The 12,317-nt window shown below is 34.8% G+C and overlaps 1 protein-coding gene across 2 annotated transcripts in view; it reads right to left on the minus strand.

The window, feature by feature from the left end:
• Positions 1–2,656: 2,656 nt before the first annotated feature.
• Positions 2,657–12,317, minus strand: part of Lk6 (Lk6 kinase) — a 521,279-nt gene continuing 511,618 nt past the window's right edge. For both annotated transcript variants that reach the window (XM_069819485.1, XM_069819486.1), the window contains 3 exons: positions 10,995–11,189; positions 8,502–8,725; positions 2,657–6,657 (listed from right to left, as the gene is read on the minus strand). In XM_069819485.1, coding sequence (XP_069675586.1) covers positions 6,216–6,657; positions 8,502–8,725; positions 10,995–11,189 — 861 coding nt within the window. In that variant the 3' untranslated portion in view covers positions 2,657–6,215. The remainder of the gene's footprint in view (positions 6,658–8,501; positions 8,726–10,994; positions 11,190–12,317) is intronic.

Here is a 12,317-nt window from a genome sequence, read left to right on the forward strand (position 1 = left end):
TCACAATCGCATAGTATGTGGAGAGAAGATTCCACTTCTCTTCCGCACTTCCTGCATATGGGGGTCTGTAGCCAGTCCCATCACATGTAGATGTTTCCTTAGTGTGTTGTGTCCTGCTAGTAGGCCCTCTGTACCTCTAAGCTGTGCATGGTTGAACGATAAGAGAATGTTGCTGATCTCTCTGCTAAGACCCTCTATCAAAGTTCGAGCTTGCCTAGTGTTAGTGATATTTCTCCATAGTGTAACCTATTATACTTGGATCCAGACTTACGTAGGCAACACTAAATCACAGAAAATTATTAAATTATAAGTCTTATGTTACAAAAAATAATTTACAATTCTAGCATTATAAAGATTTTATTACGTTCAATATCGTTCATAATTAACTTATTATGACAAACATGCCATAAAGGTTGCCTTAGCAACATAAGAACTATGACGTACTAAACATACGAACGTCATATTTATTAAGGCAAGATAAAAACATTGACTTTCACATTTATGAACTTACTTCTGTTGGTAAATATTGTAAGTACAATTTGTTATATTTGACATGTTATTTCTGAACCAATAATTTTTTTAATCTGTAGAACTTCATCTTTCTGGACTTGCTTCATTAATTCTTCAGGAATATTATCCATTTTAGTCATATTCATACTCTTCATCTATTTCATCTATACTAATAATAAATCTGTAGCCGAAATTCTTCTGGTAATTTTCGATTTTCCAAAAATAATTGGTCCTAACATATATAATTAACCACCCTGAAACCGAAAATCGCTTTTTTGAAATTTTTGTTTGTATGTCTGTCTGTCTGTATGTTTGTTAACTTTTCACGCGATAATGGCTGAACGGATTTCAATGAAAATTGGAATATAAATTAAGTTCGTTGTAACTTAGATTATAGGCTATATAACATTCAAAATACATTATTTAAAAGCGGGGTTGGGTTATAAGGGGGCCTGAATTAAGTAAATCGAAATATCTCGCTTATTATTGATTTTTGTAAAAAAATGTTACATAACAAAAGTTTCTTCAACAATAATTTGCGATAAGTTTTAGTCCTTGAAAAATTTTGATAGGACTGATAGTTAATGAGATAAATGAGTTTTAAAATTAAAATAACTGCCATCTAAGGCCGTGTAATGAATTAAAAAACAAATGACTTCGTCCATAAGGACCCTTGGACAGCAACAATCAAAAGCTATGAAAGATAGCCTACAGAGAATGTTTCTGTGTTTGTATGAAGTAATATCGGAAGCTAAATTAACCGATTTGTATAATTAATTATTATTTCACCATTGGGAAGTGTAGTTTCTCTAGATGGACATAATGCTATAATGTTATTACAATAACTTCTGATATAATATAATATGTAATATTATATAATATAATTTAAGTTATTTGAAGGGTTCAGAACCATGGTGGGGCCAAGCACCATTTACTGAATACGTAGAAAACAAGGGTTAAAATTAAGTTATTACCAAAATTCAATGGAAACATATAGCAAGTAAAATAAAGTATATACATTAAATCTAAATGATATGTCAATCTTCATTAAACTATGGTTGCATGTAATAAAAATTAAGAAACATGTTAAAGGAATTGTCATTGCACCAAATGAGTGTCTCTGGACCAAAATGATCGCATTTTAATTATTTGGATGCAATTTAAATTAAGTAACATATTAAACGATTTATCCTTCTATCAAACACAAATGTTCCCTGGATCAAATGTCCTATTTTAATTATATAATTACTTTATATTTATTTCTAACGGGTGCAGCGGAGTGCACGGGTACGGCTAGTTAGTAAATAAAACTAGGCTGTCTTGCTAACCATTACGTCATTACAAAAATAAAACAATTTTGTAATTTACAATGAATTTACGATGCATGCTATTATTCGGTTGAGAAGCTTTTGTTATCCAGTCTGTTAAACTAAAAGTTAGAATTTATAAAAGTTATATTACTGGCTGTTCTGTATGGTTGTGAAACTTGGACTCTCACTTTGAGAGAGGAACAGAAGTTAAGGGGTTTGAGAATAAGGTGCTTAGGAAAATATTTGGGGCTAAGAGGGCTGAAGTTACAGGAAAATGGAGAAAGTTACACAACACAGAACTGCACGCATTGTATTCTTCATCTATCATAATCAACAAAACTAAATCCACGCATTTGAGATCGCCAGGGAATGTAGCACACACAGGTGAATTCAGAAATACATACACTGTAGTGTGTTAGTTTGAAGACATGACGGAAAAAGACTTTGGGGGAGGCGTAGATGGGAGGATATTATTAAAATGGATTTGAGATAAGTGGGATACGATGGTAGAGACTGGATTAATCTTGCTCAGGATAGGGATCGATGGTGGGCTTATGTGAGGGCAGCAATGAACCTTCGGGTTCTTTAAAGATCATTTGTAAGTAAATACTATGAATTTATGATGCTAGAACTACATAATAACTCATGTAAAATCTCGAATTACGGCATTCGTGAAAATTAGCGCATGAGCAAAATTCATGCCATAATCCTCAACATTGTACATCTGACATGGGAATAACTAATAAACAATGTGATGACTCACGTTAACCTGTTGCGTCTACAAACTCCAGGTTGGGAGCCAGCAGGAAGGAAAAAAAAATTAAAAACATGTGAACTCTGTTGTAATCATTTATTTTTCTACAATATGAGTTTTTAATATCACAGATACAGTGCTTTTTAGTAATTAAGCACCATATTATGTTCATATTTTTCATTTTACCAGTAATGTTAAGTTTTATAAAAAGGTATGGAACAAAAATTAAAACATAATAAAGCACTTGCTTGGAAGATGATGGCGAGCGACCAAAACTAATCTTCAAAAGAAAATGTTACAAAGAAAATTTAATACTATAATCTCCCTTTTATTAAGTGTCGGAGAAAGACGAAGAAGAAAGAAAAAAGTAGTCGAGAGAGAAAAAACTGCGAAGATGCCTCAACTTTACAACATTCAAGATTTAAAATAAGTTTCGTATTTTAGTTGGTACCTACTGACCGACTTTTATAATCACTCTCCAAAATCCCTACTCTTTAAGTAAAAAAGAACAGAAAAATAATCCATTCGGATTTATATGTTTAACAGCAGAAAGAAAGGAAAAATAAACTGGGAAATTCCACAGCAGTACCTACTGAAAACACTTCACTTTAATATCGAAGAGTTTCAGTACTCTCAACTGCAACTTGAACTAAATAAACCACACAAGATGTTTGCAGGTTACTCAGAATACATACCACCATTCTTGTAACATACCAAATTTCTCACAGGTCAAATCCACGAGTTTTTAAATTAGGAATATCAAACATAGATTATATCAAGGCTTGGAATGTCTCGTCATATAACGTGACATGTGCGCGCATCCCAAAAAATCTTTCAGAGATTTATCATCACTGGTAATTTTTTTTATTAATGGAAATTGTTGAATTATTTACTTTTTTTTTTTTTGTCACTTCGAACACTAATGAAAATCTGTTTACAAAGATTTAAATTTCAGAGATCGTGGCCATTTTATTGCCCTTGTTTCAATATTCGAGTGCTAAGTATTGTACTAATAGTAGTATTTTGTATTATTCTCTCTGGTTTGCATGTATCAATGAACAGATTGTATGTGCCTCCTGAAGTGTACTATTATAGACACACTGGCATAAAAAATTATGCAGTTTATGTTCCTGATATGTCTATTTTGTAACTGGATTATTGATTTTTTTTGTTCCATTTTATTTTCTGGCTAAAAGAGTGATTGGCTTTTCCAATAGAGGATTCCAGCAATATCTCTAAACAAGAGAGATTTTCCAAATTTGTTTATACAAAGCAAATGTACAGCCAGCACCTTCCACAAGAGTAAGATTTCACACATACTTCGTCATCCAGTTTTGACTCAATCTCGGAATTATATATATAAAAAAAATACTCTTGCATACAAAATCACCCTCAATGTTTTTACATTAAGAGCATTTTAGCAAACAATGTCGTACACACATTCACACACACTCACACGCACGGAACCTTTGCACGTTCATTTGCAAAATCTATTTGCACATCGTTTTACACACAGCATCAGAGAACATTCATTCTAGCACGCTTTAAACATGTCGTTCGAAACTCAAAAGTCTTTAACACAAAATCATTCTCCCTAAATTCAGAATTCAAATTCCAATCAGGAGAATAGATATCAGACGAACTGCACCTTACAAAATTCACTTCCTTCATGTTTTAGGAATTTTGCTTGAAGACTAGACAAACTAAAACAAGAAACATCCATACTTGCTTACATACAATAAAAAAAAATTGCGAAGAATTTTCGAGCCATGAATATATCTATCTTGGATTAAGTTTTATTCACTAAGTGCTCTTTTTATATACTTATGGCATTTTTTTTTCTTCAAATGATTACAACCTTTGGTATATAGTACTCATGTTCAGATATAATTTTGTCTACAATTTCTAGAGTTTAGTTATTAAAGACGTATGACTACTGTAATTTATTACAAAAACTCATCCAAAGGTTTTTTTTTATGTTTTACAGTTATACATGTGGCAATATGATAGCCTTGGACAGAGGCCATGGAAAAGAGCAAAATGTAATACAAATAAAATCATGAAAGTTCAATAGTTCACTTCCAAATTTTACAAACTAAAATTATCCTTGAATGATATTATGTTGACAGAAAAAGCACAGCAAAAAACATTCACCAGATGGCGGGTTTCTGTGTAGTTGATGCATCAACTATTATCTGATGATCTGATGACTTGCGTAGATCGCTGTCAATACTAAATGATGGCATGGTGCAAGATGTGGACTCCCATGTTAGCCACGGATTCTCACCGGATACTACAAACACATGATCTTTCACAGCCGACACATATTGTAAATCCAAAAACTGCATCTTCATGGCGAAACATTGAACAAGGAGTCCCCATTCTTTCACCCTTACAACCAAAGACAGAAGGGGTGGGAGGAAATGTGTATTATATAGCCCTGAGTAGTTACACAGTGTTCATAATATTTACCGTATTGTTTTCTTAAAAAATTACAAAATACCGTATTTACACACCTATAACAAGAACACATTTTGCGATTAAGAACATTTATGATTTCAAATGAGGCTGGGCTTTTCTCGAAGTTGAACCTCATCCCCACTAAAAATGAAAATAATATTTTTTTGGAACCCTACGATATAAAAAATAACGATTTTAACCGTAGACCAACAAAACAAAGGGAAAAAAGAATGCATTTGAAAACACACAAAAATTTAAACGAAATAAAAAAAAACAGACAGACAAAACAACAATTTTTGTAATTCCATTTACACTGTTGGGGTTCATTACTAATACATTAAAAAAAGGCCTGGCAGACGGTAATCTACAGATTATTTTCTGCAAATCTACATACTAAACTCACACTCTATCACTAACGCAGGTAAATACGGTATTTTAAGCCCTCAAATAACTCAAAATGATCAAAGAGTGGACAACACTGCAGTCTGTGAGAGTATAAGAGTCCAACCGTTTAACATACACACACAAACTCTCACTGACAAGACCGTTTTGTGGTTAAATAATGTTCAAAACACAACCACTCGATGTTACAAAAGATTGACTTAACACTCTTAAAGGAGGGAAGCTATCAAGCCCTTTCAAATGTGATAGTTTTAAATCAGTTTAAGAAAAATGTAACTGGAATGGTAATGGAGTTGTTGCCTCCACCAATCAAAACCTACGGTGCAAAATTTTGCAAATTAATTTCGAGAACTATGATCCACAGAACCAGTAAATAATTTTGATACACTAAAGATTTTTAAGCTCTGATGCTGTGGTCGCAACTCTACGAATTTTGAAAGAAACTGATCTGCACCATCAAGCACTTCAAAGGGGTTCAATACTGAATTGTAGTCTCCTGTACTACTCAGTCTTTCTCTCTGCTCTTACTCGACAACCACGGAGGTTCTCTCTCAGTACAACAAAAATAATAAACCTTGCGCAAACTGCTCTACCTTCATATCGACTGCCTCGGAACTCATCTTCAGAGGCAGAGAGAGGCCTCTACAATCTCAGTCTGGCGCTTACATACAATATAGTTTCTTGCGTTATAAAACACGAAATAATTGTGAAAAAAAAAAAAAAATAACATAATTAAGAAATCAGGTACGCACGCTGGCAGAAGTCCACGCATTTCTCGTTCAGCCACTTGGAGACGCTACCACAACTACCGGTGCAGGAGGGGACGTCTGCGACGAAGCCACTACAAACAGGTTTGCTATCTTCTCTTCCAGAGTTGTGATAGCGGAACCGTTGGAATCTATCTTGTTAGCAGTAGTGGCCGTGATGTGGTTGTTCAGTATGTCTTCGTCCTCCATTCTTATTAACTCGTTGCTGTCGTTCTTTTTAATGAGACTTTGAGCTTTGCGACGCTGAATCAGTTTCGATTCGCTTGGAGGAGAAAGACCGAATAAGGCCGTACCTTCACCAGCTCCAATGTTGAGACCCGGGGACGACTCGTCGCCGTACAGCGGAGTCGGGGCACTGCCCAGGTCCAGGTTCATGCTGAAGTGCTGCAGCACTACACGATTCACAGCCATTGCACTTTCTGCAAATGCAGACAGCTCACGAGCGCTGTTATTCCTGTGGACAGATTAGGGCCTGCATAAATATTTCAAATGGCATCTTTTCACCACTTTTTGTTCTGGTGTCATTTGAAAGCCTGATGAGTCTAGTTTCAGAAAATATATAGTTTATAATAATTCTGCCACCATAATAACAACAAACATTTTTAAAGGGCCAGTCCCCGTGCACTCTCGCTGGTAATACAGACTTTACCTTTTTTTCTCAAAACTATTTATTGTACACTTTTCGAGCTTCAAAAAAGAAATTATATACAGTGAAATGCTGCTATTACAAATGCCGTAATTACGAATTTTTCAGAGTAACGAAATAATTATTTAGTCTCAGCCATTTTACTATTAATTTATATGTTAAAATGTTCAATTTAAAGAACACATAAGTAACGAACCAGTCAGTTTAACATAATAATAATTCATCCAGCTACAAAAAAAAAAAATATATATATATATATATTATTTTAAAGAAATTGGTCTAATAAGTAGTTACTTCAAATAAATTCGAAAGAAAATAAAATAATATCGCTAGGCATCGGTTACCCTTGATTTCAGTGAGTTTTCTGAATGCACTTCTGTAGGCACGATTGTTGTGGCTTGAATTTATATTTAAATGAACAGTTTAATAAAATCGAACTTCCGAAGGCAGTTTGTTCCTAAACGTTGTTGAGGGAAGAAGTAAAGAAGCAGGTATGGCAGAAAAAAGACAAGAAAGCAGTTTTCAGTATATGGGAAAAGAAAAACATTGAAGAAATAAACAGAGGAGAGAAGAAAAGCGAAGTAAAGTCTATTGTAAAACATGCAAGAATAATTGAGGACCGTTTTTGCAAAACTTGCTACTGCAAAATTTTCAAAATTGAGATTTTGATGGATTCGTTAACATAAGGCAGGCGTCTACATGATGTTCAAGGTGTCTTAGTAAGATTGGGTTATCTCTCTTCATTGTAGTGTGTCAAAGTTTGATCGTTTTTTCAAAACTTGCTTTCTGCTATAAGTGAGAGATACAGCAAAACTTGCTTATTATAGTGTTTTGTCTCTCCTGTAAAATTTAGTTTTTTCAGTTAGCAAGTTTTGCAAAAACGGTCCTCAATTATTCAGTTGTCGACTATGCATAACTATCATTAATAAATTTTCGGAGATTTTGGAGGGGCAGCGACGATATATTCTTAAGCTGTGTGCATACAATCAAGTTTTGCCTTCTAATTCAATACTTCACAAGAAAACTTGTCAAAGACTGATCCATATTGCTGAAGATATGACAAGATTTTACAAGAAATGTTTCAAGTTCACTGCAAGCTTTATAGACCGATCAACCTACCAAATATTACAATATGTAAATTCTTTTAGAGAATAGCTAGGCTATACAAAACAGTATCCGTATTACTTAACTGTATGGTACCCAAAAACGAATAATATTATGATTGCATATTCTTTAAAAATATAATATTTATGATTAGTATTTGGTTAGAATCTTCATTAAAAATACATATATTAGTATTTAACTCGAGATATCTGGCTTGCAATTTCCTCACAATATGCATTATTTTTCACTTTAATGTGGTATTCCACAGTACTGGCAGGAGTTTAATTCATGTAATTGAATGAACTCAACAACTTCTCTCGTCCAGGATGCCATAATATTTTTTAATTCCTTCCGTTTCTGTTCAATTACAACATGTACTTATTTACTTTCAATTCAATCAAAGACTTATAAAGTGCTGTAAGTGATTTGGCAATAAAACTTACAAAGTATTGACAAGTCTTTAAAAGTATTGTGAAGCAATGAATTCCGAGGAAAATTTGATCACGTACAAGCAATTTTAACGTGAGATACTCTTCTGTTCTGCTTACCTCCTTATAGTTTGAGGCGTAACCAGCGGTCGTGCTGAGAGGTTGGGACCAGATGAGTTTGGAGACATCCAGGGGTGAGTCAGAACGCTCTCGGCAGACAGACGATGTCTCGCCTCTTTGACAAGCAATGAACTGATCAAGTCCTTTGCTTCTTCAGAGATGTACATCCATTCTCTTTCAGGAAAGTCATAGCGACCTTCTTGGATGCTTTTGAACAGTAGTTTCTGCAACAAATAAATATACATAATCAACATTTACAAATATTCAATTTTTCTCTCTGCCCCTAGAATGTATCACATCTCCCTGAAATTTAACTATACAAAGAATTCTTCAGTCAAGAATTGAATCTAATACAGTAAAACTTCATGGGGGGGGGGGGGGGGTCACAAGGAGAAAACACATAAGTAAAACGTGTAACTAAAATTACATTGAACAACATATCACCTGAATGCAAGAACTAGGTGCCTCGAAATTTGCGTTTTTTAGTTATATTTGTTACATCATAGTAAAAATCGCACAGAATGTAATGCAAGAACTAGGTAACTGATCAAACGATACCAGTGACATCTATTTTTCAATGTAACAAATAGGTAAAAGAAAACGACAAATTTTCTTTAGTACAATAAATAAATTTATGCTCGACCATGCCGAAATGTAGTAATTATACACCTGGTAGCAGACCTTTAATGCATGTCATTAAAGTACACCTACTCATTAAAGGTCAGGTCTTTCAGCCAATGACGACTCAGGTTACAACTGTTCAGCCAATGACAGGTCAGCTTTCTACCGTTATAAAACCGCAAGTATCGATTATTCTCGGATATGCAATCGAAAGAGAATTAGCGAAAAGTCACGGAGGCTGGAAATCCAATACTGTCGCAGAAGGTTATGTTCTGGTTACTATAATAATTAGCGTTAATTGTAAATAATATTCAAATAAATTCAATTTGTCATCTCGTTTTTCAATGTCTAATTTAATTTCAATGTTATCTCTGTAGGTTCTTATGGCCTAGCAAGGTCAATGTGAACATCTGTTCCTCGGAAAAAATCAATACTTTCGCGTCTGCGCACATCTCACAACATACGGGACATTGCTCCAGGTCAGATACAATAAAATTAATAATATCAAGTTAGAAATATGGTCGAGCATAAAAAGTCGTATGAAACTCGCCTATAATGGTAATTAAGAAGCTCGTATGAAAATTATGAAACTCGCTTGCGCTCGTTTCATAAATATCCATACTCACTTCTTAATCACCTTCATTATAGGCTCGTTGCATAATGTACTAATATAGGCAATATCTCAAAATATTAAAAATCGAGTTACCTAGTTCTTGCATTCAGGTGACGATATGAAAGAGTATTTGCAGACCATATCGGGAGAACAAGTTAAGTTAATTTAGCAACATTTTGAAAAAAAAAAATGTCAAATTTCATAGTTACGCCATCTCTGAGTGTATAATACAGTACTACACATATTCTTGTATCCTCTGATTATACACAGGCATAATTGTCTGGTGGCGCACCTGCATCATCTCCATATCTACCCCTTCACCACACTGTGCACTGTGAGAAACTCCAGATTCCATCATGAATGGAGAACATTTATTACAATGCAAGGCCATAGACAAAGTAAACTGCACTTCTGAGGAGCAACTTGTTATATATTACTAGCGAATAGGGATCATAAAGAATGGACACTGAGCGAATTTTCCTGTGTTTTGTTTCTCTGTGCGCCAGCGGCTAGTTCCACTTTCAAGCGCTAGAGGTCAGGGTAATCGAGCATACTCTAAGATAATAATTGAAAATAGAGTTAAGGCACAGGATCCAAACATCGCCTACCTTATTGCATAATCCAGTAACGCTTTGCTTCAAATAAATTCAAGTTAACAGCTTTTCCTTATTTCTCAGTGACAAACTAGTTGTAATAATAATATTTTATATTTCAGATATAATACATTATATTATAAAATAATATAATACATTATAAAATTAAGTATCGAATTCGTTTAATATTTGTATAATAATATAACATAGGTATATGGTTTTACTTCTCGTAAGAGTTTTGTTTTTCCATTTTCAGCGCTATCAAATCATTACATATTTTAATTGTTGTTGGGGTCAACGTCTCAACTTTCATTATAAAGCAACTCTAGAGTCTAGACATTGCAGTTAATGAAGGATTTATTATTTTATGGATCCAATTTATTTTATTTGAGTAGATGTATTAATTGTATGTGTTATATTTCCGCTGTGTCGACTGCTAGCTGGTGTGATGTCAGCGCCAACTCTAGGGAGAAAGCAGAATCTCACGCTTTAGCTGGCTTGAAGGTCATTGAAATCAGTCCGACTACATCAAAGGTACCGATGCGAAGTGTCCATTCTTTATAATCCCTATTCGCTGATATTACTAGGAAGCCAGACGACAAATGGAGATCTAATATGTCAGAGCACTAGCAACTAACTAATTTATATATCATGTAGTTAAATTACCTGACAAGACCGGCAGCTTTCTCCCAACTCCCAACCGCAGTCGTACCCACAGCTGCCATAGAATGGAGGGTAGCCACACAGTAGAATGTACATTATCACGCCAAGGGACCAGAGATCACAGCGCTTATCATATGAGGAAGATATACCTTGGAAGGCATCTACAACTTCAGGGGCCATGAACTCTGCACTTCCAACCTGCGTTGAAGAACATACGGCAGCCATTAATACCAGTTGTACAAATGGAACTGTAATACAACATACTGAAGTACTTTCAGAATAAGAAGGCATATGAGGCAGAAGTACGTTAAGCCGGTCTATGTCAAATAGTCGTTGATAATGAAGCTGTGTTGCCTAGTTAAATCGTCATGAAGTCTTGCTGATGCTCTGCATGTTACTTTCTACCTTGTGTGCACAATACTTATAGCCATGAAAGAATTATAAGCTGTATAATTCAGTACAGCTAAAAAAATCTGAAGCTGACTGTACAAGAAAGCAATTTGTATGTCAACTGTCTCACATGTTACCACTTTAAGACTAAACAGAGATATTATCCAGCCCCCCAACACGTACCACATTTCGCTCTGAAGTCCCTTGCTTTATATGGAGATAGATTCAGTTTCTCTTCACATTCAGTCATGGACTGAACAATAATATTTACTTACTTCTGGTTTCACTGGCTCATTGCCGCCCTCACATAAGCCCTCCATCAGTCCCTATCCTGAGCAAGATTAATCCAGTCCCTACCACCATATCCCACCTCCCTCAAATCCATTTTAATACTATCCTCCCATCTATGTCTCGGCCTCCCCAAAGGTCTTTTCCTTCCGACCTCCCAACTAACATTCTATATGCATTTCTGGATTCGTCCATTCATGCTGCATGCCCTGCCCATCTCAAATGTCTGGATTTAATGTTTCTAATTATGTCAGGTTTAGAATATAATGCGTGCAGTTCTGTATTGTGTAACTTTCTCTATTCTTCTGTAATTTCATCCCTCTTAGACCCAAATATTTTCCTAAGCATCTTATTCTTAAATACCCTTAACATCCATTCTCTCAAAGTAAGAGTCAAAGTTTCACAACCACACAGAACAACCGGTAATATAACTGTTTTATAAATTCTAACTTTCAGCCTTTTTGAAAGCAGACTGGATGACAAAAGCTTCTCAACCAAATAATAACAGGCATTTCCCATATTTATTCTGCATTTAATTCCCTCCCCCCCCCCCCCCCCGAGTATCATTTATGTTTGTTACTGTTGCTCCAAGATATTTGAATTCTTCCACCTCTTCAAAGGATAAATTTACAATTTTTATATTTCCAT

Source organism: Periplaneta americana, chromosome 2 (genome assembly GCF_040183065.1).
Source record: "Periplaneta americana isolate PAMFEO1 chromosome 2, P.americana_PAMFEO1_priV1, whole genome shotgun sequence".
NCBI classification, from domain to species: domain Eukaryota; kingdom Metazoa; phylum Arthropoda; class Insecta; order Blattodea; family Blattidae; genus Periplaneta; species Periplaneta americana.